The 25,262-nt window shown below is 43.5% G+C and overlaps 2 protein-coding genes across 4 annotated transcripts; both read left to right on the plus strand.

Annotated features, from left to right (window-relative positions):
* Positions 1 to 1,352: 1,352 nt before the first annotated feature.
* ttc29 (tetratricopeptide repeat domain 29) lies at positions 1,353 to 5,580 on the plus strand. Of its 2 annotated transcripts, XM_076983902.1 has the most exons (11): positions 1,353 to 1,435; positions 1,700 to 1,801; positions 1,933 to 2,007; positions 3,024 to 3,247; positions 3,330 to 3,515; positions 3,670 to 3,882; positions 3,987 to 4,072; positions 4,177 to 4,268; positions 4,466 to 4,589; positions 4,974 to 5,217; positions 5,293 to 5,580. In XM_076983902.1, exons 2-11 carry the CDS (start codon positions 1,710 to 1,712, stop codon positions 5,304 to 5,306), a joined length of 1,350 nt encoding a protein of 449 aa, XP_076840017.1. In that variant the 5' UTR covers positions 1,353 to 1,435; positions 1,700 to 1,709; the 3' UTR covers positions 5,307 to 5,580. The 2 variants fall into 2 exon arrangements, with proteins under 2 accessions (XP_076840017.1, XP_076840016.1); XM_076983901.1 differs by having other exon boundaries at positions 4,974 to 5,580.
* Positions 5,581 to 5,744: 164 nt separating this feature from the next.
* On the plus strand, positions 5,745 to 25,128 carry calcrl2 (calcitonin receptor-like 2). Of its 2 annotated transcripts, none has more exons than XM_076983899.1 (13): positions 5,745 to 5,902; positions 17,668 to 17,769; positions 18,025 to 18,190; positions 18,919 to 19,026; positions 19,263 to 19,375; positions 19,765 to 19,856; positions 20,052 to 20,175; positions 21,244 to 21,397; positions 21,766 to 21,826; positions 22,246 to 22,309; positions 22,602 to 22,820; positions 23,273 to 23,314; positions 23,761 to 25,128. In XM_076983899.1, the coding sequence occupies exons 2-13, from the start codon at positions 17,716 to 17,718 to the stop codon at positions 24,016 to 24,018; spliced, it is 1,455 nt and encodes a 484-aa protein (XP_076840014.1). In that variant the 5' UTR covers positions 5,745 to 5,902; positions 17,668 to 17,715; the 3' UTR covers positions 24,019 to 25,128. The 2 variants fall into 2 exon arrangements, with proteins under 2 accessions (XP_076840014.1, XP_076840015.1); XM_076983900.1 differs by having other exon boundaries at positions 5,752 to 5,902; positions 17,710 to 17,769.
* Positions 25,129 to 25,262: the final 134 nt, after the last annotated feature.

Below are 25,262 nucleotides of genomic sequence, written 5' to 3' on the forward strand. Positions count from 1 at the left end.
TCGGTGTGGCTCAAAGCAAGCAAAGTCAGTTCTGCCCCGCAGATTGACCTCGCATGTTCCAATTTTGTTTAATCTTACAGTTTTTTACGACTGCTAACGTGCGTTTGTTCAATCTGTAGTCACATTTTCAAAACTCTAAACACAGTGAACACAACATCAGTCTTCAGTGTTTATACAATTAGTACAATTAGTACAATTAGTACAATTCATGCTGTTTTTGCACAAAATGCAGTAATTTTACATGTTTCTATAATGCTTACATTTTCTATACACACAAAGTTATCCAAGAACAAATTTCTGGATCATTTTGGTCTTATTTACAAATGCTTGCACACAGCATGTCAAAAATAAAAAAAATTTAAGGTTCAAAACCTTAAATATTGTATTAAATGCAAGGCCCTGCAAAAACAAAGGCAGCTGAAAAGCTATTACTGTAATACACATTTTTTGCACATCAATGAAATAAAATGAAGTACAGTAATGTACCGGGTCAGAGAGGAGCAAATATAACAATTTGTCCTGCAATCTCAAGTGCTGGTTTGGTCCTTCACAAATGCCAGATTGGTTCCTATAACAGTGACCTCCTTCTTTCGTTTTTGAATGAACTCTACCAACAACTGGTTCCAAGCAGTTAGGGACCAGGTGGGAGGAAACATGAGAACATTTCTGATGGGACAATGTGGCATTCTTTCATTCTCATGTCATCACAAACTGGTTTATAGACCATCCAAGAGTGATGTCCCTTTTCCTCCCGCCCTACTCGCCTTTCCTCAACCCCACGTTGTGCAGTGATTGACTATGTTCATCTCGAATAGAGAATCTGTGCTAGTGTTTGAAAGAATGATTGGATCCTGAACAAGGTTTGCTGTGTTTTAACAAAGTTGGTGTATAAAGAGAAAACTTTATTTGCGTTGTGAAATGCAGAGTTGGTATTTAGTTACTGTAAGACAATGCACTTTTGAACAGGATATTAAGTATTTGGCTATTTTTATAAGGTAAATGTGCAGCTGAGTTTTGAAAATGTATCACAAGTATTGGGAAACGCATGTTAGCAGTCGTAAAAAAACTGTATAATTTTTTTTTATTTTGTAAAAAATTTATATATCTATCCATATTTCTCTCCATCTTATTTAGGCCTACTAACATCACGCAAATATGTGCTACATTTATTGCTTGTAAAACATTTCGAACCTATTTATTTATTCAGCAAATGAACTCCCCCAAATTCTATTGCATTCAGTTCGGTTCATAGGTAAAAAATATACGTCTGTAAAAGTTATTTTCAGTTTGTTTAATAACGTCGTCTCCTCCTGCCAGTGAATTACTGCACCTCGAAACTCTGAGATTGTTGACAGCGCTTACTGTGTGTCACCAAGGTAACGCGCGCTCACGTCAGGAACAAGGACGTCGTGAACGCGGATGCTGATACAATCTGGTAAAAAAAAACACTGGCTATTTTAGCGAATCAGTTAGCTAGAAATTTTAAGTGCTTGTGTGAATTTCAGTGATTATATATTATACAATCTCAAATTGCATAAAAATCAATTATTTGCTCATTAACATTTTATTCGAAAACTTTTCCTTAAGACGAAAGTTGCTAAAGGTGCAAAAGGCAAGCATTGGTAACTAGGGAGCAGGTAACAGAGCCACCGTACAAATCTCTACTTGAAACTCGCTTTTATTTGACTTTAACTTTTAGCCGAAACGTTATGGCTTCAACCGTGCTGCCCACGCAGAAAAAAACACGCTTTCTCCCGGACATCAACGCTGCAGCCTCCAGGAAAGGGCTTCTCAGACCCCGGTACGCACCATGACACGGCCGCGCTTTCCTTTCTTCTCATATCATTTCTTCTCTGCATTCAAATGTTTTTTCCTCCTTGCAATAGTGTGTTGTGCTTATTTACTTATTTTATTTTACTTATTTTATTGTAGCCCCACACAAGACCCAAGCTGCCCTGATAACGCCAAAAGTGAAACTACCACAATCACCGAAGATGACATAGCACAGTAAGCACCGGGTGTCGCCTTACATATCTTCATTCTTCTTCTTCTTTCGGTAATTCCTGTTTAGGGGTCACCACAGCGGATCAAACTCCTCCATCTGGCCCTGTCCTGAGTGTCCTCCACTGACACACCAGCCACTCTCATATCCTCTACCACTGCATCCATAAACCTCCTCTTAGGTCTACCTCTCCTCCTCTTGCCTGGAAGTTCCATCCTCAAGACCCTCCTACCAATATACCTCTCCTCCCTCCTCTGTACATGTCCAAACCATCTCAATCTCGCTTCTCTAACTTTATCTCCAAAACATGCTTCATGTGCCGATCCTCTAATAAACTCATTTCTGACCCTATCCTTCAGGGCCGGAGTGGGACACTTTTTCAGCCTGGGAGTTATATGCCCAAATCCGGCCCAATATTATTTTTCCCTCCCAATCGGCCCAAACTAGAGATTGACATGAGCCGGCCCATCGGGAATCCTCCCGAATCTCCCGATTAGCCACTCCGGCTCTGCTATCCTTCCTCGTCACTCCAAATGAGAATCTCAACATCTTCATCTCAGACACCTCCATCTCCCTCACCTGTCTCTTTGTCAGTGTCACTGTCTCCAGTCCATACAACATAGCAAGTCTCACTACTGTCGCCTTACATATAAATATGTAAAATATACATGAACATATATTAGAAATATATTTATATAATCAGATTAGGGGATAAGGAACGTTCAGGGTACTATAAACTTTGACCCGTTATTTTATTTGCCAGCAGATGGCACTGTAGGCTAACACGAACTCTAATTTTACAAAGTTTTATTTATTTATTTATTTTGGGGGGCTATTTATATAATAAATAGAATATTTATTTAATTTATTTATTTTATTTGCTTTTTTTTAAAGCCGGTGGAATATAATTAGTGTTGGGCATACACCCAAATGATGTTTAGTTAAAGTCCAGGGGTCCCAGTACTTTGCGAGCGCTAGTGATGCTTCTCTTCTAAGTGAATCCCGCTGGATGTCTCGCCAGATTCCGGAACAGTCTCCGTCAAAATATCTGCGTGTGGATGTTGCGGGAAGGTTTCCATCGCTCCTTCACAGAGTTGCAATCGTTGCTGGAGCGCTGGAAAGCGTCGCGTTTAGCGGCGGGACCGGGTAGCGCGCTGTGGCTGCAGCGCCCCCTGGAGGATCAACCACGCAAACTGGAGGCCCTGAAGGAGCACCTCACCCGCGCCGAGACCGCAGAGAGAGCCGGTAGAGTCACCGCTGATGTGTATGCTTATATGGCATCGTAAAAAACAATGCTTTCTTGACTGTTTCTTGACTGTCTCTCTAGGCCAGCATGTGGAAGTCTATGAAAATTATTTGGCCCTGGCGAGGTTTTTTTCTGAGCCAGAAGGCAGGTGGCTGCGTTGTCGTTTCTATGAGCTCAGTCTTCTGTCCGCCCGCAAGGTCAAGATGGACTGTGGGAGGCGAGAGGCCGAGGCCAACGGGCACGTGGGACAGACGTACTTAGAGCAAGGTAGCAGCAGACACCCTCCCACTGGGAACTGGAGCGTTAAAGACACAAGGGCTCTTCCAGGAAGCTGCATACACAGATGTTGCTTTAACTGCTCTTTGATTGCTGTGAAAAAAAAGTATGTGTGTGTGTGTGTATTTGATGATATGAACCACAGGTGATTTTGAGGCGGCTAGGGTGCATTATGAGGCGTTTCACGAGCTGGCTGTGGGCCGATCGTGGCAGGACGAGGGTGGGCACACACACCAGTATTGTGCCACTGCAGGTCTCTGCAGGGTCTACACACTTCTGGCACAGAGACAGCTGCAGTGTAAAGACTACAGGACAGCCATTCAGATCCTCACCAAGGCATACGATATGGCTAAGGAAGGTACCCACACAGATACACGCACACACACACACATACCGGGACCTTTCCTCCACTGGCTCGTACGTCTCACATACTACCTCTGTCCTTCCCCCTACATCTTTTAGGAGGGGACAGGAGGATGGAGGGGGAGGCGGCATACAGAGTGGGTCTGGCCTATCAGAGCATGGGGAACCAAAGAGCTGCAAAAGAGGTGTGGCACACTCAGACCCACTCAGACCCACTCAGACACACTCAGACTTGCACACGCTCCATGTGCACACTGGCAAATCTGTTGCTTTTGTCTGTCCACATCAGTTTTTGAGCACATTTGCGGAGATCTCCAGAGGACTTGGAGATGCAGACGGTCTAGGGAAAGCCTACAAAGCCATTGCCCAATCACTGGAGAGGTGTGCACTTGGGTGCATGCAGACACAAACACACACACACACACACACACAACCACATACATAGCTTACCTCAGTTTAAAATAAAAAAGATCTGCCCAGATTTTCACTGTACGTCAGGATTGCAACAGTCAGCCACAGTGTGGTTGTGTGCATGTGCATGTTATACATGTGTGTGTAAGGTTTTATGTGCTTTGCAGTGAGGGTAAAGTGGGTGAGACCATCGAACACCTGCAGAAATATTTTGCTGTTTCTCAAGAGGGCAACCAGGAGGGGAACTTACAGGATGCCTGCATGAGTCTTGGAACCATATATACCTCCAGAGTAAGTGTGTGAGCTTGTGTATGTGTGTGTTGTGGGCAGGGGGCGTTAAGTTACACTAATTACAACATTCAACATGTGGTTTAATTCTGACAGTGGGAAGCTGTTCTTTACATTATGTTTTTTAAGTGCATTCTGAGTGTGTTTTGCTCCTGAGCTTGTACCATTGTATCATGCTTCGGTGTGAAAGTATGTTTCATCCTTTTCACACACATTCACAGGCATTACAGTACACAGGCATTACATTCCCTGTGCTTTGAGCCTCTAGATTTTTTATAGCAGTTGTAATGTTCTTCTCTGTGTGTGTGTGTGTGTGTGTGTGTGTGTGTGTGCGTGTGTGTGTGTGTGTGTGTGTGTGTGTGTGTGTGTGTGTGTGTGTGTGTGTAGGGTCAGTATGACCGTGGCAGTGAATATTTCACCCAGGCCTACGGTCTGGCGTGCTCTCTGGGCACTGAGCCCCTCCTGCGCAAGGCTCAGGCCTGTGTGAGCATCGCACGTGCCCTCACCCTGCTGCGACCGTACAGCGCCGCCCTGCTGACCGGTGGACCACAGAGCGTCCGCACTCTCATCCGTTGGAAGGAGGCGCGTGAGGACGGGTTCAGTAACTCATCCGGGCGAACAGCTCCAAGTGGTACAGCTGACCAGTTGTCTGAACCTAGGAAAGAAAATTAAATAAAAAACTCAATCACTCAATCTTTCTCTACAGAGGAAAAGAAATGATGGGATGATGAAAAGAGAAATAGAAGAGTGGAAAGAGGGATGGTACATACTGAGAACATATCTGTGACCACAAAACAAATTAAATCTTTTAAATCTTTGATCTTTAGTTGGTTTTAATCTCCATAATGCTCATATGAATACACTGTTTTTGTTTGTTTGCCATTGAATCTATTGAAATTGTGCAATTGATCAACAGGGGGCAAAATTGCACAAACAGTGCTTTATGTTAGACTGTAGTGAACAGTATGTTGTTTCCTTAAGTACATAAATGTAGGTTAATAGTAACAATGGGCTCGAAGAAATTAATAAAACAATTTTCAATTATCTAGGCTTAAATCTATGTTATTAAAAGAAGCTTCAAATTACATTTGCATAAAAGGAAAACGCTACGAAATCTCACGCATGGTCAAAAACATGATTAGCCAGTCCCACTTGAAATCCCCTAGAAGCAATGTTGGACCGCCTTACATCAGTGCAAATGCGCTCGCGGTGAAGCACGCGCAGCCTAATAAACCCGCTATCTTCAACCTCCGCCAATATGTTCGCGCGAAGACTTTACGAGAGCAGCGACTTCTAATTACCTTTCCGTTTTCACGGTATGTAGCCTTCTGAAATCTTTATTAATCTGCCTTGTTGAAGTTGACTCGTTGTGTAAACATCGTCTTAAACTTTTTTTTATCTTAACGATTGTTGAGGTAGCCTGCAGCGTTTGGGGCTCTCCGATGAAGAGGTCGATTAAGTTACAGCAACTGCACAGGAGTTTGTAATTTTAAGCTGTTGACGGGTCAGATTCGGGTGTGCTGTGCGCCTTATGGGTGTTAGGAAAAACGCCGATAGTTTTGTAATTTGGTTTAGCAGTCTGAACCAGTCTGAGTTTACACCCATGTTAATCTCGCTGCAGATCGTGTGTGCAATTATCTGTCATAAATTATTTACAATTTTATTATTATAAAATAAAACACTAATAAAGAGCACTGAACAGGACCGCCTTTGTATGTTTCTAAAATGCTTGAAAATGAATTTGACAGTCAAAAGAGCAACACTAAGATATAATTGATTTTGATTTAAACACTCTGGTCTATCTTGGTTTGTGGAGTTGTGTGTGTGTGTGTGGGGGGGGTGTTTGGAGGGATGCATGTGAAAGAGAGGAAGAGAATGAAAACCTAACCTCTTACCTTACTCATCTTTCACAACACGCATGTAAAAGTGCAGTGTGGTGTTGTACCAAGCCTCCACGTCCACTAGTGTCAAGGGCGTCGTGGTGCAAAATCACAGGTGTCCGCAGGCTCCACGCCCGGTACCATGAAGTCAAGTTGCCCTGCCAGGCAGCTGTTTGGAGTATTAATAGGTGTCGTGTGCTGCTTCTGAGCTACTTTGGGACAGTCAGTCAATTTCGCAAAAGTTGCATAACAGCACGCTGGCCCTTGACGTGCATTAACGCTCATTATGCTCAATCTTTACGGCTTGCCCGGTAAAGGCAGCTAGGGTGAAATATTCGGAATTGGCTTGCAGTCTGTGAAATCACAAACCTTGGTCTTAGATTAGACCTTCCTGGGGGACGCAATAGCCGGATGCTTTCGTGACAGCGCGCGCCTCTGTGAAATATTGGATGGCACTAGTTACATAATGGCACTATAATCAGAGTTGGCAGCTGTGTGCACGAAGCAAAGCAGAATAAAACCTGTGTGACTTTTTGACTCCCGTCTGCAGGAGCAGTGCTGAACAATGTGGCCACAACAACCACATTGTCCGAACTGCACTTGAGATGGTCCAAAAAGTGAATGCAGAATAAGGGCGTACTCACACTAGGCACGGTTTGCTGGTTCCGTGCTGGGGCCCGGTTATCCCCCCTCCCCACTCCCCCTCTGGCCTGTAGGGGTGGGCGATACTCTGAATTTTGGTATCGATACGATACCGATACGATACTGGTCAGTATCGCCGATATCGATACCGATACCGATACTTCCAAACCGTTGGGGGAGGGGCGATACTTTTTACTTTAAATTATAATCCATTAATATAATAATTTATATATTTTTGCTGATGCTGGTCCAGCGTGTCGCGTGCCAGTGATTATGCCTCGTGCCAATGGTGGCACACGTGCCATAGGTTGCCGACCCCTGCTGTAGACGGTCAACCAGTTTCAGCTGTGGAAAATTCAATTAAAACAGGCGAATACACCACAATTAAGCCAACTACAGGAAAGTCTGATGTATGGAAGTCATATTCCATTGTAATTAATGGAGAGGGAAATCGGCTTGTTGTGATTGATATCAGAAAGTGTTGGTGTACGTCACCTGACGGCATGTGTTTGGACTGTGGTAAGAAATGGGATAGCGCGATCCATCGCTATATTGCTGTTTTAATAAATACATAAGAAAATTTCAAGTACTAAATCTAATTAATTCAATTCATATTAGGATTGCGGGCGGGGGCGACAGAAATGTGTATGTGGCGGGCGGGTGCGGGATTAAAACAAGCGATTTTTTGGCCAGTGCGGGCGGGAGCGGGACTAAAACAAGCAGGTGCGGGTGGGAGCGGGACTAAAACAAGCGATTTTTTGGCGGGAGCGGGATTAAAACAAGCAGGAGCGGGATTAAAAAAGCAGTCCCGCGCAGACCTCTAAACTGCAGCAAAAGAATCGATATTTTCGCCGTGGTATCGATCCGATACCGATCCTCACCTTTGTATCGATACTATCGATATAAATATCGATCCGCCCACCCCTACTGGCCTGCACTCACACTGGCTTTATCAAACCGGCCCGAGCACGCTTACGTCACCACAACGTGACTTTATATGGGAAAAAGCGCGCTCGCACAACACTATGGAGTTCACGATTCTGTTTTTATTGTATTTTTGGAGTCGTTTTGGGAGTGCAGAAACACGGTGCAAGCACAGATTTATCGATCATTTAACACAACGATTGTCTGCTAATCGCTTTGTCGCTATGACTGTTTAACGTGAGCGTCGCATCACTGACGTCATGTTTGAGTTCCAGCGAAATGAACCAATCACACGAGGCACCAAGCGGGCCCGGGCACGGATAGCGCTCACACTAAAAGCGAACCGTGCCCGAGTCCACATGAATCGTGCCCTGGCCCACCTCTTCAAGCGGGCCCGAGCACGGTTAACTGATCCGGGCCCGGGCACGGTTGGAGCGCTCACACTAGCCAAATGAACCGTGCTTCGGCAGGCAACCGTGCCCGGGCCCGGATCACAGAGCCCAGTGTGAGTAGTGACTATATATTGTCAGGGTTGCCAACTCTCACGCATTGAGCGTGAGACACACGCATTTGACCGTTTTCACACGCTCTCACGCCACACTTCCGGTATCTCACGCCGAAAAAAAATATCCAGTTTATTTACCTCAGATCCACATATATGATTCAATACGTTACTAGTTCGCTAGCTCTAGCGCCATCCACCGGCGATATAACACTGAATCTGTGTCCATTTTACGGTCGCCACCCCCCCCCCCCCCCCACCCCCCGCTCAACAACTTTCGTTCGCCCCCCCCCCCCCGCTCAACAAAATACACTCGCCACCGGCTCCAGGTTAAAATCTCACTCCAAAAGTTGGCAACCCTGTTTTGTTGTAAGAAATTAGGTCGCAAGAGCAATGCAATCTGTTACAATAAACAATAAAAAGGTCACACGAGACAATAAAAGTAGTCTAAAAACAGAGTCCTAAATATTCCCACACAGTGGGGATAACAGAAACGTAGCTGCTAGCTTCTGTAGTGACATTAATAATATTAACGTTAACATACCCGGTTCTGGTACTTCATACGTCATAACGTTGTGGGCAGTGGACTCAACTAAAATACGTCTTTTTCACATACACGTTATTCAGTAATAAAATAACCAAGAAACAAAAAAATGTTTAAAACCATAAAGAAAATATATGCACAGTCCTTTAATAACTACGGCGCCGGCGCCAGTTGGTTTTAATGATGATTCGTGTCTTCGTCTATGCTTTAGCCACCCAGTGATTGCATGATATAACTTCCATGGCTGGATAATCTTAACATGTAAATGTTAATTTATGACGCACTTCATTCACGTGCCCTCTCCAGTCCATCGTCCATCTGTGGATTATTGTAGGGGCTTTTGTTTCTCGCCAAACCATGCAGTTTTTCCCTGCATTTGTGTGTGTGTGTGTGTGTGTGTGTGTGTGTGTGTGTGTGTGTGTGTGTGTGTGTGTGTGTGTGTTTGTGTGTTTTATATATTTGTTTAGTCTCTAGTAACTCTGGGAGACATTCCTCAAAGAAACCTTGACTGTCCATTTAGTGGTTAAATTCTAACACTGCCCAATGAGCAGCAAGCAGCACTCCTGCAAAAGCCCATGACACTGTGAAGCCTGGGGTCACCGAGGAGTTGTTTTGAACAACTGTTTATTTATACATTTATTTTATGGAGGACAAACCTTTCTCTAAAAGACCACAGCCTTGAACTCAGAAGGCTCTAAAAAACATGCCGTGAATGTGTTTGCTCCTGAAGTCATGGAAGTTCATCCTAGGATATTTTCACTGAGTCTGCTGAGTGACGCACTGGACAAACATTCAAAATGGCCCTTCTGCTTCGGGGGAAGGAGACAAATTACTCGATTAGCTGCTTTGCCTGCATCATTTACTGTGGAGTTTTTCAGACAAATCTGGTGTAATGGGCCTGCATGTTCAGGTATGTTTGAACAGGAGATGAGAAACATTCTAGGCGCCGCATTAGGAGAGTGGGTTCAGACGCTGTCTTCATTTTGCGTGCTAGCAGCTACACGTGGCATGAAGCAGCTCTGTTGGTGAGGTCTTCCATGTGCTCCGTGAGCTGTGGTGGCCTGTCTCCAAGCACACGTGACTATTCCAGGCCCTAATAATGGGAACAGAAGCAATCCTGCAATTGCATGCAGCAAACAGCATCACAGAGTGCCGGAACCTCTTCAGCCCACATGTGCACTCAGGGACAAACGTGTGGCCTCTGAGACCACATAGTTATTTCCCTTGAAGTTTAGCCAGGAAAGCTGTTGCATGTTTAAAGTGATATTATACTTGCATAACTACTCACTAAAAACTCACAAAAATATTTTAGACAACCCAAAGCTAAAAGAATATCTTATTAAAATATATAACTTGTAAGTTTCTATCATGTGACTTTACTATGCTGAGTGCTTTGTAAAGGCGTAAAGTGTGAGAATGAGGTCAATGTGAATATGAATACGTACTTTATTCATGCGTATACGTATATTATGCTTCGTAGTGTTATTTGTTTGAGCGGAGAATGGAGTTGGTGCTTATACATCAGAGTAAATCACATGTGCTGTTGTCTTATTTTCCAAACTTTGTGAAGACCCATATTTACATGCCGTCTTTCACAAACACATGCTCCCTGCCACACACACGACATACGACTCCATACAACTTTTATCTCACACACACGCAAAAACCTTACATATGTACTCTCTTTCATGCACATACACACACACACACACACACACACACACATACCTCTACATTCTCCTTTCTCTCCCCAGCTGGTCAGAAGCGGATGCTTAGGCATTGATTGCTGTTGCCGAGCACTGTCCTTTTGTACAGCGGCAACAATGACTTATTTTTAGCCCAAATATTGCCATGCAAGCAACTAGCCCTGCAGACGGGGGTGCAGACAGGGGCAGGGGTGGGGCGGGGGTCTTCTCCTTTATCCTTCCGGGTCTTTAGAAGCTGCTGGTACCCCCCATAGAGTAAAAATAACCCCTCTTCACCTCCGCTAACTCAAAGCAAACAGAGCTAACACTGACGCAGACCCAGGCAGACAGGAAACAGCATCAGGACACAACATCTGCTGTGACCCATTACTCACATGTTGTACTAATAGGTTTTTATAGTCTGTATATTAATAGATATCTGAATTGAATATAGTGAATTGGTGAATATTTTATTTTAGCTGCTGGTGGTCCTCAAAAAATAAAAAGATGTACAAATCATATTTACTGAAGACTTTTGTAAATTCATTAACAGACAGGAATGGAGGAGATATCACTGGGCATAAACAGATGATAGTTGTATTAGCCTACAGTCAGATGATAGTTGTATTAGCCTACAGTCATTGCAACTGAAACTGTGGAATTAAAACCGGTCAAAAAAATTGTTCTTAAATAAATAAATAACTGAATAACATCAAGCAGTTTAACCAGTTTTATCTGTTTATGGAAAAATCATAATAGGTTGCTTATGAAAAAATAATACGAGTTTATAAAAATGTCCTGGGAAATGAGTGAAGTGTAAACAACAAATAGATTGGCCCACACAATCTGCAGTTCCATGTTTAAAATAAGGTGGTCGGAGGTTTGAAGAATTGACTAACATTATGGTATAAACACGGACGTAGTTTTGGGGGGGGACGGGGGGGGACGGGGGGGACATGTCCCCCCCACTTTTTCAAAAGCCGGTTTTGGTCCCCCCCAGTTTTTACAGTTAAAACCAAATATTTAAGTAGCGACGAAGTCATGTCCCCCCCACTTTTTAACGGTTAAAAAACGGTTTTCATTCAACCCCCCCCCCCCCCCCCCCCCCCCCCCCGCTCAACAGTTCGCCACCCCAGGTTGTGTCCCCCCCACTTATGAAATCAAAACTACGTCCATGGGTATAAACAGTGTAACAATACAATAGTTCAAACAAAGTCCATTAGAAACTGGTGTCCTAGACCAGGGGTGCTCATTACGTCGATCGCGATCGACCGGTCGATCGCGAAGGAAGTGTCGGTCGATCGCGAAGGAATGTGCGTAGATCGCGTCACATAAAATAGTAGTAGATGAATCGCACATCTGCACTGACGGTTGTATTTTGATTGACGTTCACGGTAGCCAATCTGCAATCCACTCAACAAATTACGTTCTCCACCCCCCCCCCTCAACATATTACGTTCGCCAACCCCCCCCCCCCCCCCCGCTCAACAAATTACGTTCGCCGCCACCCCCGGTAGATCTTTCTGACTTGGTCATCTTATAAGTAGCTCGCAAGCTGAAAACTGTGGGCACCCCTGTCCTAGACCTACACATATGTAGCCCTGTATCGACATTCAGGATAACATGAGTGACAGTGGTAGCAAAGTAACATAAAACATCATATTATCTCAAAAATAATTATTTTATAATTTTTTTAGTAATTATATGATATGTAATTTGTTTATATGAAATTAACATATAAACAAAATATCAAAAAGGACTTCCTGTTTACAATGTATTATTATCTGTGGCAACAACTAACAATTGCAAAATGCAGAGTGCAGTAAAACTTTACCATCCTGCGCCTTCTTGGAACGGAGTCTGTTTTCTCCGCAGTAACACTCAGACGACCACTCGTATTTTATGCTTCCTTTGGAGATTTCCAAAGTGTTTCCAAGTGGTTCAGATGTCATACTGTTGGCCTTACTGTGAAAAAATGCAGAGAATGGCAGTCCAGCAAAATTAGGCATTGTGTTAATGTCCATACAGAACATACTGCACTGCTGCATAATGGGAAGTGAGATTATATATATAATCTCTCTCTCTCTCTATATATATATATATATATATATATATATATATATATATATATATATATATATATATATATATATATATATATATAGAGAGAGAGAGAGAGAGAGAGAGAGAGAGAAAGAGAGAGAGAGAGAGAGAGAGAGAGAGAGAGAGATCGCCCTTCTGTGCAGGGGTCTGGGAGCTTGAGGGTCCTGTGCATTATCTTTCCCAGGACTTCACTGTTCTGGTTAGAGCCACTCCACCAGTTTGGTGCCTAGTGCCTAGTGTTACTGTTGCCATGGGAACCACTCTTGTGTTCACCTTCCATATCCACCCGTGTTTATCCACCCATGATGGCATCTTCTCCTCTTCATTGTTCTACTCCTCAGGTTTCTACAGGCTGAGGGTCTCTCTAAGCACCTTGTCACTGTGGTCCATCTACTCCTGGACCTTTAGTTCTGAACAGAGGTTCTGATGCTCATTAGTAGTCACCCCTCCTCCTGACTCTTAGTGTACAGCCTCAGGATGATGTATTTGTGATGAAATCCTCCGGGAATTGTGAGGGGTTTTCTTGTTTTGTCAGGGGCTTCTATTGCCTCCTTTGGCTATGTTATTATTCCAGCTGGGTATTTGATGACTGGCATAGGTATTGATCGCCTGGATATTGTTCGTACAATTCAGCTGGTTTCTCAGAACTTGGCTCACTCTCTGGAGGTTTTTGGCTTTTCTGGTGGCCTCTTCGTGATTTCAATTCACCTCTAGGATACAAAGGTAGCTGCCCTCAAAATCTGCTATGCGGTCTTCTCATTGGTCAATCCCCTCAGTTCTGGCTACATTTGCTCTCCTTGGTACTATCCGAGCAAACATACTCTTGTCCAATTTGACATTCCGATATTGCTGTTGTTTATCCCTGTGAGATGGATCAGTGAGTCGATGTCTAGTTCTCTTCTGGCATACAGCTTGATGTCATCCATGTAGAGCAGGTGGCTGATGGTCGCTCTGTTCTGTAGCCAGTATCCATAGGCACTCTTGGTGATGATCTCACTGAGGGGGTTCAGGCCTTGGTAAATCCAACACTTGATGGTGACTTGTGCTATTGGCTTGAAGTTAGTGTCAAGTATTGTCTTCCACCAGCCCACTGAGTTCTCAATGAAGGTAAAAAATTCCGCTACCGTCAGCAGATCGTCCTTACGACACAAATCGAACTGCTCTGCCGTAGGGAAAAGTGTAAACTGCTCAAGCTCGAAACGCCCCGACATAACGAAAGCGACTTGCCAGAATCACGACGCCCAAAACCAACAAACCAAACACGCCACCACCAAAAAAAAAGAGAAAAAAACGCAGAGGACGAGCCCCCAACTGTTACCGTCCCCCACCGTCTAGGTACTGAGGGAGTACGTTATAAATAACGGCAAAGAAAAACGGTTAATGAAATGAATAAAAGTGATGTTTATTGCGTACATACAACTGGGGTTGTGGCGTTGGAAATCGGAAGCTCCAAAAGAACAAAAACAACAAAACCTTCCCGTCGACGCAAGATACCTTACCTACACACACACAAAAAAAGAAAAACACAAAACTCACCTAGCTACCTACCTACAACAATACAACAATAAAACAAACGTCAAAGAGAGCACCGACTCCCCCCATTCTCCTAATACACTCTACAATTATAACTAGATGGAAATGGATATAGATATAAATATAGTTGTGTATCTAATTGTATCAAGGGCAACCAACACAATATAAACAAACTCCCAGCATAAAGCAAGTCTGGCAAAGGGGCGGGATAAGCGCCGCCATCATCCAGGGCTCCGGTGGCTTTATACAGGCCAAAGGCCAATCAGGAACAACTTGCATGCGTAGCCAACTCGTAACCCAGGTGGACCGACTTGACGGATGATCAGGGGCGGAGCCAAACCTGCAAAACACACATAACCCACAAACGACCACACAGAAGGTCTTAAGTGTCCTGTTGATATTATGCAGCCGTAAGCATTCCAATATCCATTTGTGGTGCATTGAATCACAGGTTTTGTTGTAGTCAATCCAGGTGGTGCACAGATTGATCTGTCTGGTCCTACAGTCTCGAGCAACTTTTATCAACCAGTAGCTGGTGTTTGGCTCCTTCGGTGTTCTTGCCAATGTGTTTCTGGGCCCTGCTCACGTATTGAGCCATGTCTATTCATCGTTGCTGCAGCAATGCCTGAGAGGAGCTTCCTTGTTGTGGAGAGGCAGGTTTTTAGAGTCCTTCAGGATTAATATTGTCCTACCTTCACTTACTCATTCAGGGTGGGTTCCATCTGATAGCAGCAGGTTCGTTTGTGCTGCTATGCACTCATGGAGTGAAGTTACTTTTCATTTTCAAAATGGAAGTTAACATTTTGCCCTAGTAGTGATTTGGTTTGAAAAACCTTGACATCATCTTATGTGATATATCAAAACTGATTAAAAAATGATTATGAATCATTTCATATAGGTCTATATGTGAAATGATTGGGATTTTTTTTCCAGGGATTTATTTTGGGAACTTTGCTTAATTTGTTGCTTAATTTGTTCATTTGTTTTTAGAGTCATTAGTGATTGCTGTTTCTCCTGAGGTGAGGCAGGGATTTCTCATTTGGGCTTTTGGGAGCAGTGATTGTGTGGAATGGATTGTAGATTGGATTTGGGCTCCTTGGGTGATCCCAAAGCCTTTTAAAACACTTTGGTTTGTTTAATTCCTGTAGAGCTCTTTAACTGTTTTATTCAGATGTTCTAACGACATATAATACTTGAGGTTATACATTATTCATATTTATTCTTATATGTCTATTCATCAGCATCAGACAGTCAAAACTTTGTCTAGTCCAAGCATATACTGCAAATGCTTTGTTAACGCTGTGGCGGTCAACGCGAAGGTTTGTTTACAGTGGAGAGGGTAGATATCTAAACGGTCCCCAAGACGAAGGCCCTGCTGTGTGTTTCCAGGATGTTTCCCATGCTGAAATAGGGTCCCAGTCACATTGGTCGTAATCGCATGTTCTTGACCTTTGACCTACAGTGCTATATTGGACGCATGAGCTCTCATGGGAACTGCAGAGGTCATGTGATCCAGCTCGGTCTCTGTGATTAATGTAAACGCATCTCATCCAGCATGTCATTTCAGTTCCACTCTGTGTAGATAGGACAGGGATGAAGCTGTGTTAGATCTGCCATGCCGTGATCACAGTCCTCTCTCCTCCTGCCTGCTACTGCCACTAAAAACTATGCACACTTAAAATAGCACCATGTCCCAGACATCAGCCTCATGGAAACACAAGATTTGTATTTGTGGCCTAAAGATTTATATGTCACACTGGATCATACCATAGGTGGCCTCATTTGTATTGTGTCAGTTCTCACATTGAAAAAAAAATTGTGAAAAAATAGAGCTCACATCTACTTGAAATACCCACAAATGACTACATATCAGTAGACAAATCCATAACTACCACCAGTTGAGTTTGCTTATGATAACAAGCACTTTACTGGCTACCTATGAAGTCATATTTTTGCACTAGCATGCGCACTTTACCATATAATTCAAATGTGGTTCTCATATTGCAAAAAAGAAATTGATGTGAACAGTGAAATTGTAGCCACTTAGTGGGAAGTAATTTTATGTACATTTTCCCACTTTGTTTTACAGATTATCTGAATACGAGAAGCCATTTGGGAAAAAAAAAAAAAGCTTTTAAGGAGCAATTACCGCAACGCTATTTCAACACGGAAGCGCTCTTGAGGACTCATCTCATGTTAGTGTCTCTCTGCTTTTGCTGGTGACAAAGCAGACACAGGCGTGACGATCAGTAGGCCGAGGTCATCGGCCCACACTTCTCTGGCTGTGCCTCCGGGCCTCATTCCAGTGGAACGTCCCTGGTCGGGCTGTAGGGGTAGAACAACCAGGAGGCATCCTCAGAAGATGTCTTCATAAGGGCCACCTCAGCTGGTTGCTTTTGATCTTTGAGGGCCGACAGCCCTACCTCAGGACCTTCCTAGACTGCAGAGCTCTGCCCCCCCCATCATGGAGTAAGACTCCAGCAGCCCTGCAGAGAAGCCTCCGTCCTGTTTCCATTCTTCCACTCACTGCCTATATCTCATGACCACAGATGAGCAGTGGGAGTTAGATTAACTGCTACGTGGAGGGCTTCAGCCTAACATTTCTGCTTCACCGCCGCTTCACGACCGATTCAGAGACCACAACACTCTTTCTCAATCTCATTGTATTCTGCCTCGTACACACGGAGAGAAGCATCTTATTAAAGAGTAGGGTGCTTTTTTTTAAGCATGAATCTTTTCTCATTTTGTGCAATTGCACAACACAACAATAGTTTTGGTGTTGAGAAACATGTTGCTGCACTGCTGCTCCACTGGGGCTAAATACGTTCTAATGGAGTAATCACTCAGGCATTCAAACCACCCAGGACTCTCCGGTCCAAAAATGGGAAACTCACGCTATAGTACACGGGTCTTAATGCGTTTTTATGTTTATTCATGCTTTCAATAACAGTTGGCTTTATTATGATAATTGATTTCTGGAGTCGCTTGCAGTTGCTGCACTATTTAGGACCATTTAGAAACAAATTTAGCTTTATAAAGAATTTACAACTTCTTTACAAACTCTAAAGTCAACACTTGGTCCTTTAGACTATGTTTAGGTCTAGTGAAAAACAAGCAGTAAACTCCTCTGTCAAATCTTATCAATGACTCGCCTTTCATGATGAAGAACGATACTTTTAATGTTACATCGACTGAGAAATGTATACTAAGCCTGTCCTGTAACCATTAAGCTGACGTGCTAACAGGCTAAATGTCCCGTTTCTGTAAGGTCCTGATGTCCTCTGGTACCCCCTTTCTGTGCCTGTTATAGTGCAGCATGAGAAATCTCCATCCATTACTACTCCTGCTCCTTCCGGTGCTGACAGCTGAGGTGAGGAGTGGGGGGCTCTGGCTACACAGTATGGAGCTCATGTAGTGCCTGTGTGCTTGCACATGCTTGCACTGCTAAAAATAGCACTGAATGGAGACTAATGTTAGAAAGTCTGCCTGTTTGGTTTAGACTTTAGTCAAGCCTTTCTAATGGCTAAATATAGACACTATTCTCCGCTAGGAGATAAATATGCAAAAGCGTGCATTTGTGTGTGTGTGTGTGTGTGTGTGTGTGTGTGTGTTTCTCGTGCTGCAGGTGTTTCCCAGTGAAGAGGTGATAGCAACAACAATGATGTTGGAGGGGGAATCCACTGAAGTCCCTTTATCCGCTACGACCATCAGGATGGCCACGGGCCAGATCCTGGCGGCACAGTTTGAGTGCTACCTCAAAATCCTGCATGACCCGCCAAGCACAGAACCAGGTGTCTCACACACACACACACACATATAAACACACACATGCACATTTTATTGTACTCCGTTGATTCTGGTTCCACGTCCTAGTCTGAACGGACAATGTAGAGAAATGCTCAGAACCAGTCAAACTGGGCCTGCAAGGTTTTGGTTGTGTTTGAGTTGTCGCAGGCACCTTCTAGCTGTAGCCCTCTGTACAATAGCGAACGCAGAACACTGTGATGGAGCACGGCTGCTGGGGACCCTATTATTTCTCCTGAAAGAAAGGAAGTTAGTCAGTGTCACTCCTGCCCCGTGCCCAGTCGTGTCAGAGTTTTGAGCGTCTGGCTTCCTTGGATTGTGTACGGGGCCCTGGTCTGAGGAAGCACATGCTCTTGCCTGTTGTTTTTCACGTTTTGGTGCGGGCGACACTCGTAGCTGCGACCTCCTCCATGAGCTGTAAACAGTTCATCGCACGTAGCTCTCCTGAAGTTCCCCACATCACCAGTAGAATTAGAAGTACATTTCTGGTCCAACCCCCCCAAACATTTTCTCTGTGTTTTGCTGTTGAAAATGATAGAGGGTCTTTTTAATGTGCAATTCCAAAACATAAACATGACCTGCACATCTAGGTCTAGGTCTTTTAATCCAGGTCTGGAATTTTAATGGTCTTGCTCTAATGCAAGCATAAGAAATTTTGCGACACTGGACCATAGAGTTAATGTGTGACTGAAGCTCTCGCTGCTGCCCCCTTCAGGGCCCTACTGTAACCGCACATGGGATGGTTGGCTGTGTTGGGGAGACGCGTCACCAGGGACCGCCATGCAACACTGCCCATCCTACTTCCAGGACTTCGACCCTTCCGGTGAGCCACAAAATCATGCAGATAAATAATAAAATAATGAATAATGAAAAGAATATTCCAGAAGATCTAGGCTTGAGTTTGATCGAAACGTGCAATCCAGTTATGGTACTGTAACTGTTGTAGAAAAACAACAGGTTTAGATTTTTTTTTTGTGAGCAAAAGATTTTATACCACTGTTATGGGTTTGGTTACTGGTGTCTGTGAAGTCATGTCTGTGATCTGTTCTGTGCTCCCAGAGAAAGTGACCAAAGTGTGTAATCCAGATGGTCAGTGGTTCCGACACCCGGACAGCAATCGACTGTGGTCCAACTACACTCTGTGCTCCGCGTACACCAAACACAAACTCAAAGTGAGGAGGTTTTTGGTTTCTACCTTTCATAGTGAGTCCATGTGTTTGGGAGTGTTTAATTCCTAATGAATGAAAGGGCTGGTTTGAGAAAGGGGAGTGTGGGATTCAAACGTTTCTCCGGTCAACCACACCATGTGACACGCCTCACTGCTCGGGAAGGATCCTTTCCGTGGCAACCATGCTGATCCCAAACAATCAATTTCACTTCGCTCATCTCCATACTATAATCATGTTGTCCTTGTAGATGGCACCGTTCCCGCACAAAACCCAAGACAGCCACGATCAATAACACTCACAGTGAGGCTGAGTTGATCTGTTAATGTGAAGGCAGGCGTCGGTTAATTGTGGAAACTGTGATTTTATTTCCCCCGTCTTGCCTCTCTATGTAGATTGCGATTACTATGTATTATCTGACTCTGGTGGGCCACGCTCTCTCCTTGGTGTCTCTAGTCATATCCATGCTCATCTTCTCCTATTTCAAGTGAGTAAATTTCAAGGCCATCACATTAACACAAGCAATGACACACACATTACAACAACGGTTCATTTCTACTCATCAGCTACTGGAAACACCCTCTACTACTTTGTCAGTGTTCAGTCTACTTTGTCCGTTCTGTCGAGAGTGGTTAGTTCCAAGCGAGTTGCATGATGGGTACTGTGTGCGGTTCCTCTGCAGATGTTTAAGCTGCCAGAGGATCTCCCTCCACAAGAACATGTTTGTGTCGTTCATCCTAAATTCCGCACTCATGTTGGTCTGGTTCATCGTGATCGTGGACAAGCACCTAGTGAGCAGTAACTCGGTGAGCACACACTCACGTCGGTTTGTTCATTGAGGTTGTTTTGCTTTTATGGTTACCTCTATAAAATTGTATCCCAGTGGTCCTGTCAAACGTACATGAAATTCTGCTGTGCGGTGGCTGAGGTCATTTGACTTCAGCAATGTCAGACTGGGTAGAACATCTCGGATGTGAGTGTGTGTGCCTCTCTTATTGTGACGCTCTGTGCATCGAGTGTGGATGAGGTGAATGCATTTGCTGAGAGGATCGATACTTATTACGGGCACATCCAATATCAGAGTCATATATACCATCCAGAGTCATACAGTAGTCTCAAACAAACGTAACCGAAGCATACACAGGGGTCAGACCTGACTAGACAAGAGAAGAACAAACAAAACTAGAGACAAAATGAAACACAGACATAAACGGGAACAATAACTGACTAGACTAGACATATCAGGTAACAAAAACAGCAGAAAACCATGAAACACTCTGAAACGCATTAACCAAGATCAGTATAGACTTCTAAAACCAACAATAACCAGCACTATGCTAACACTAACACAGGGTATATAAACACAGGGGACAACAATGAGACAAACTAGGAACAGGTGATGATAGAACAAGAGCCTGAATTACAAATTCAGGAGGGACCAAACTAGCACATGGGAGAAGACAACAAAATGCATGATTGACGGATCGGCTATACGTGACACTTTTCTCGGGTGGGTGTAAGTTGTGTGTGGCCTTGTCGTATGAGACAGGCCCATGATACAAAAGCACTACACTGATTATTTTGCTACATATTGTAACTGATATACTGCAATATCTTTCAAGAACAACACTGAGGGCTTGATGTGACATACAAGTTAGCCTACATTAATTTGAAGGAAATAATTATTGTCTGAAGGATTATGCCAGGGTCATAATTACTCTAAAAGTTATTATTTAGAGGGCTCGTTTACAAATTGCAGGCTTCTGCTCAATCAGTATTGCAAAGGCCAAAATTGTGATAATAATCATCATAATAATCAACATCAATTGTTCAGCTCTGATTTAATGTGTATATGTGTGCACGGGATCCTTCAGATTGCCTGCAAGATCCTGGCCAGTCTGATTCAATACACCTTCTGTTCAAACTACTTCTGGATGCTGTGTGAGGGGATCTACCTGCACACCCTCATCATCGTGGCCGTGTTCGTTGGAGAGCAACACCTGGGCTGGTACTACCTGCTGGGCTGGGGTGAGGAGTCAAATATGATTCCCTTCAGTCTGATTCACATTGACCCTGTCTGACACTTTGATTATTCACCATCGGGGAAGCAATTACCAGAATCCTAATTCGCAGTGATTCTCAGAGTTATTTGATTAGGATATCTTGCACCAGGTTCACTTAAAGTGCTGAACTCAGATGATGAAATTACATTGGCTGTTGGCATGAGTGTGGTAATTGGTCAAAATGTTGAAATGGTGATTCATATCATTGACTCAGCTTCCACTGAAACATGACTGATGCCTGTAACGATTCCTACATCTCTGTCTCTTCCTCTGTCGTTTTCCATTTGAATGATGCATTAATTCCTCCTGTTCATTCATGTTTCTTTACTGTAGGATTTCCCGTCATTCCAACTGTGATTCATGCCATCGCACGCCTTTACTTCCATGATGACAAGTAAGCTGATGGCTCCATTTTTACAAAACTACACCTGAGTTGTGTTTAAACTCTCTCTGCTCTGGTTTAAAAAATGGTTTGGATAGGGATCCTCATGCAATCGCCGATGAGTTGCGTAGTGTGTGTGTGTGTGTGTGTGTGTGTGTGTGCGTGCGTGCGTGCGCGTGCGTGCGTGCGTGTTTGTGTGTGTGTGTGCGTGTGTGTGTGCGTGTGTGTGCGTGTGTGTGCGTGTGTGTGTGTGTATGTTTGTGTATGTTTGTGTGTGTGTGTGTGTGTGTTTGTGTGTGTGTGTGTGTGTGTGTGTGTGTGTATGTGTGTGCGTGCGTGCGTGCGTGCGTGCGTGCGTGCGTGCGTACGCGCGCGCATAGGTGCATGTGTTTGTGTGTGTTTATGAGCATCTGTGTGTGTGTGTTTCTCAGGTGTTGGATAGACAACACCAACCTCCACTACATTGTCCATGGCCCCATCCACGTTGCCCTGGTGGTGAGTGCTCTCACACACAGGCGTCCAAGCACAATGTCACACACGTCTTCTCTTGCAGGAGCAACTTCACAAAAATCTGATTGACTGCGATTCACAAGACTAATGAATTAATACTCCTCTGCCCACTAACTTGCAGTGATTATTCTCAAATAATTAAATAACTAATACTATTTTAATTTCTAAACGTATGTGACGACTGTGAGACGCGATGACATGTCACCGCCTGCAAATGCCAAAGACCTAAAGCTCTCCCTCACGCCCATTATATCTGCCTCTCTACCGCCACCTGCAGGTCAACCTGTTCTTCCTGCTGAACATAGTGCGAGTTCTGATCACTAAGCTACGGGTCACACACAAGACGGAGTCCAGCGTCTACATGAAGGCTGTGCGTGCCACCCTCATCCTGGTGCCCTTGATGGGGGCTCACTTCATCCTCGTGCCCCTGCAGCCCGCGGGCAGGCTGGCCCTGGTCATCTACGAGTTCCTCATGCACATTTTCATGCATTTTCAGGTATGCTGGCAGAAGCTGCAACTTCACACTTAACCAAAGCCTCCTGTCTACACCACAGTGCCTTCATACCGGATTGTTATTTGCAAAAATATCTGTGGAAAATGCTGTTTTATTGTTTCAGTGTATAAATATTAATTCAAATAAGTATGTTTGTCACAAAGACATCACTGTAAGAGTGGCAATGATGTGCTAAGAGTGCCAATGGTGGTAAAGAGGAAACTGAATAAGATGTTGTTTCAAACGTCTCTGTCATGTTTACACTTCATCACCTACACATTTCACACTCAGACCTGTTGGGCCTATCTGTATTATCTTACACTACACTATGGGTTTTTTTTATTTAACATTTCCAGTATGTTAAATGAAATTCAGATGATATTCTAAAACTAAAAACTAAATTAAAAACTTCTAACATTCCTAACTTTTTTACTCCTCTAATCTAATCTCCACAGGGACTCCTGGTAGCCATCATCATCTGTTTCAGCAATGGAGAGGTAGGTGCATATGTATTTCATATGATCAGTGAATAGAATATAGTAAAGCTGTCGTATTAATCCCTGCATCACAGTAAAGGTGAAAATTAAGAAACCCTCATTACATCTGACATGAAACGTAGGCTACTTTAAAATGTACTCCATAGTTTTAAAAACTAGAAACTAGGCCTATATTTCATTGTTAACTAAATAACTATAAATGACTATAAAGTAATTGTCAACATCAGAGGTCATGACAACTTCTCAGGTCCCTTTGGGTGTGATAAACTCTGATAATGTAAAAATCTGTATTATTATATAATATTTATCTATGCAAATTATTTAAAATTTAATAATAAGTTGAAGTAATGTTTTGTGCGTTACGAGCTGCACTTTACGAGGAAAGTGTAAGCAAAATTTAAAATACTTTTGTAATGACTGACTGGTCCTCCAATTGTGCATTGCAGGTCCAGTCCGTTATAAGGCGCAAGTCAGCCCAGTCCACGGCCCAGTGGCGACGTCGTCGCCTCGTGACCACCGACTCCCACAACAACTACCACACCAACTCATCGTTCACCGAGACCAGTCGGACCGCAGTCAGCCTCGAGCACGCGCCGCTGCGCCCGGAGGACGAGCTGTCGCCGGCGGCCGTGCACGCGTTTAACGGCCAGAACAGCGGGAAGCGCCGCTCCAGCGGCTACAAGGAGACCACGAGCGTCATCTGACGGCCACGCGGTGGCGCGCGCTCCCGGTCTCCTTAAAGAAACGTGTAGCCTAAAATATACGAAACGGGAGAGAATAGTAGTGGCATAAACACGTTACACTATGGCACTTGCATATTTCGGCATTCCTTGAAAGGTCACCCGTTTGCTTGATGCTTTCAGCCTAAATTAAAAAAATGATGTTAGGTAGGGCGATACTGTTTCAATAGTAGACAAGTTTAGCCCAACGAGTTATAAGCAAGTTATGAATTCACTATTTTATACTGTGGGTCAGACTTACATTCACTCACTTTCCCCAGAAAACACAGTTTCTCTGTTTAAAACACACACAGGTATCACAAAGTTAGCACGTTGCTGTCACGTTCGACTGAATCCCCTTGTGCACGCTTATATTACCTTAAATAGTTAAATGAGAAGAACACTGATATTCTCTGGTCAACAAATTATTGCTTGACTTGTTTGATTTTACAGACACTGTTTATTTTTTGTCTGTGTAATTTTCTACACCAGCAAGGTATTACAAAGTTTAGTTAAACAATAGGTAGGATGTGCTATCAAGTATATTTCAATGTCCAGAACAGTCCGTGATGCCTTAATGTGTGTTATTAACACACTGTTCACCTTTATGCCCCAACACGAGCCCCTTATCGCCTCAGCAATGTATGACTCAAATACCAAAACATTTCCATGGGTTTTCACCAAATATATTTATACTGACTGAATTCTTCTGGTGTATATAGTCATTTAGAAAAAAAGGGAGAATGTTAAAAATACGTTTAAAGAAGACTTTGCCTTTACAAGCGCTGAAGTAAAAAAAAAAAGTAATTATTTTTAAAATTGTGTTTGTAAACACTTTTGTTGTAAATATGAATTTGTACAAGCACTCTTATTTCATGGACTATCTTCTCCCATTCTTGGTAAAGTTTTTTTCCCTCTGGGCATGATATTGAGGTGAGCTGCAAAAAGATGCTTGCTTGCATGTGTATATTGAAATTAGGTGACAAAAACATTCCTCTCAATCTGCCAAGCAGTTTGGGATTAACCATAATATCTGTGTAATGGATGCTAGTGTTGTAAAGTGCACAATAAATGTTATAGACATTTGCAACTCTTCATTGGTCAGTGCACATGTGATCTGATTTTGTGTTCACCCTACAAATTTGAAGATCTACTATAGCATATTACATGAAATGACATATAGGCTATATGGGAAATGTAGCTACATCACAAAACCTTACATTGTTCAG

The sequence above is a fragment of the Brachyhypopomus gauderio genome, chromosome 21, assembly GCF_052324685.1.
Source record: "Brachyhypopomus gauderio isolate BG-103 chromosome 21, BGAUD_0.2, whole genome shotgun sequence".
In the NCBI taxonomy this organism is placed as follows: Eukaryota; Metazoa; Chordata; class Actinopteri; order Gymnotiformes; family Hypopomidae; genus Brachyhypopomus; species Brachyhypopomus gauderio.

Bases quoted from the DNA above. Each gene is read 5' to 3' on its own strand.
- ttc29 (XM_076983901.1), top strand. From the start codon at position 1,710: ATGGCTTCAACCGTGCTGCCCACGCAGAAAAAAACACGCTTTCTCCCG. The intron at 1,802-1,932 runs GTACGCACCATG...ATTTTATTGTAG, and splicing joins AAAGGGCTTCTCAGACCCCG to CCCCACACAAGACCCAAGCT. The intron at 2,008-3,023 runs GTAAGCACCGGG...ATGTCTCGCCAG, and splicing joins ACCGAAGATGACATAGCACA to ATTCCGGAACAGTCTCCGTC.
- calcrl2 (XM_076983899.1), top strand. From the start codon at position 17,716: ATGAGAAATCTCCATCCATTACTACTCCTGCTCCTTCCGGTGCTGACA. The intron at 21,827-22,245 runs GTAAGCTGATGG...TGTGTTTCTCAG, and splicing joins CTTTACTTCCATGATGACAA to GTGTTGGATAGACAACACCA. The intron at 22,310-22,601 runs GTGAGTGCTCTC...CGCCACCTGCAG, and splicing joins CCATCCACGTTGCCCTGGTG to GTCAACCTGTTCTTCCTGCT.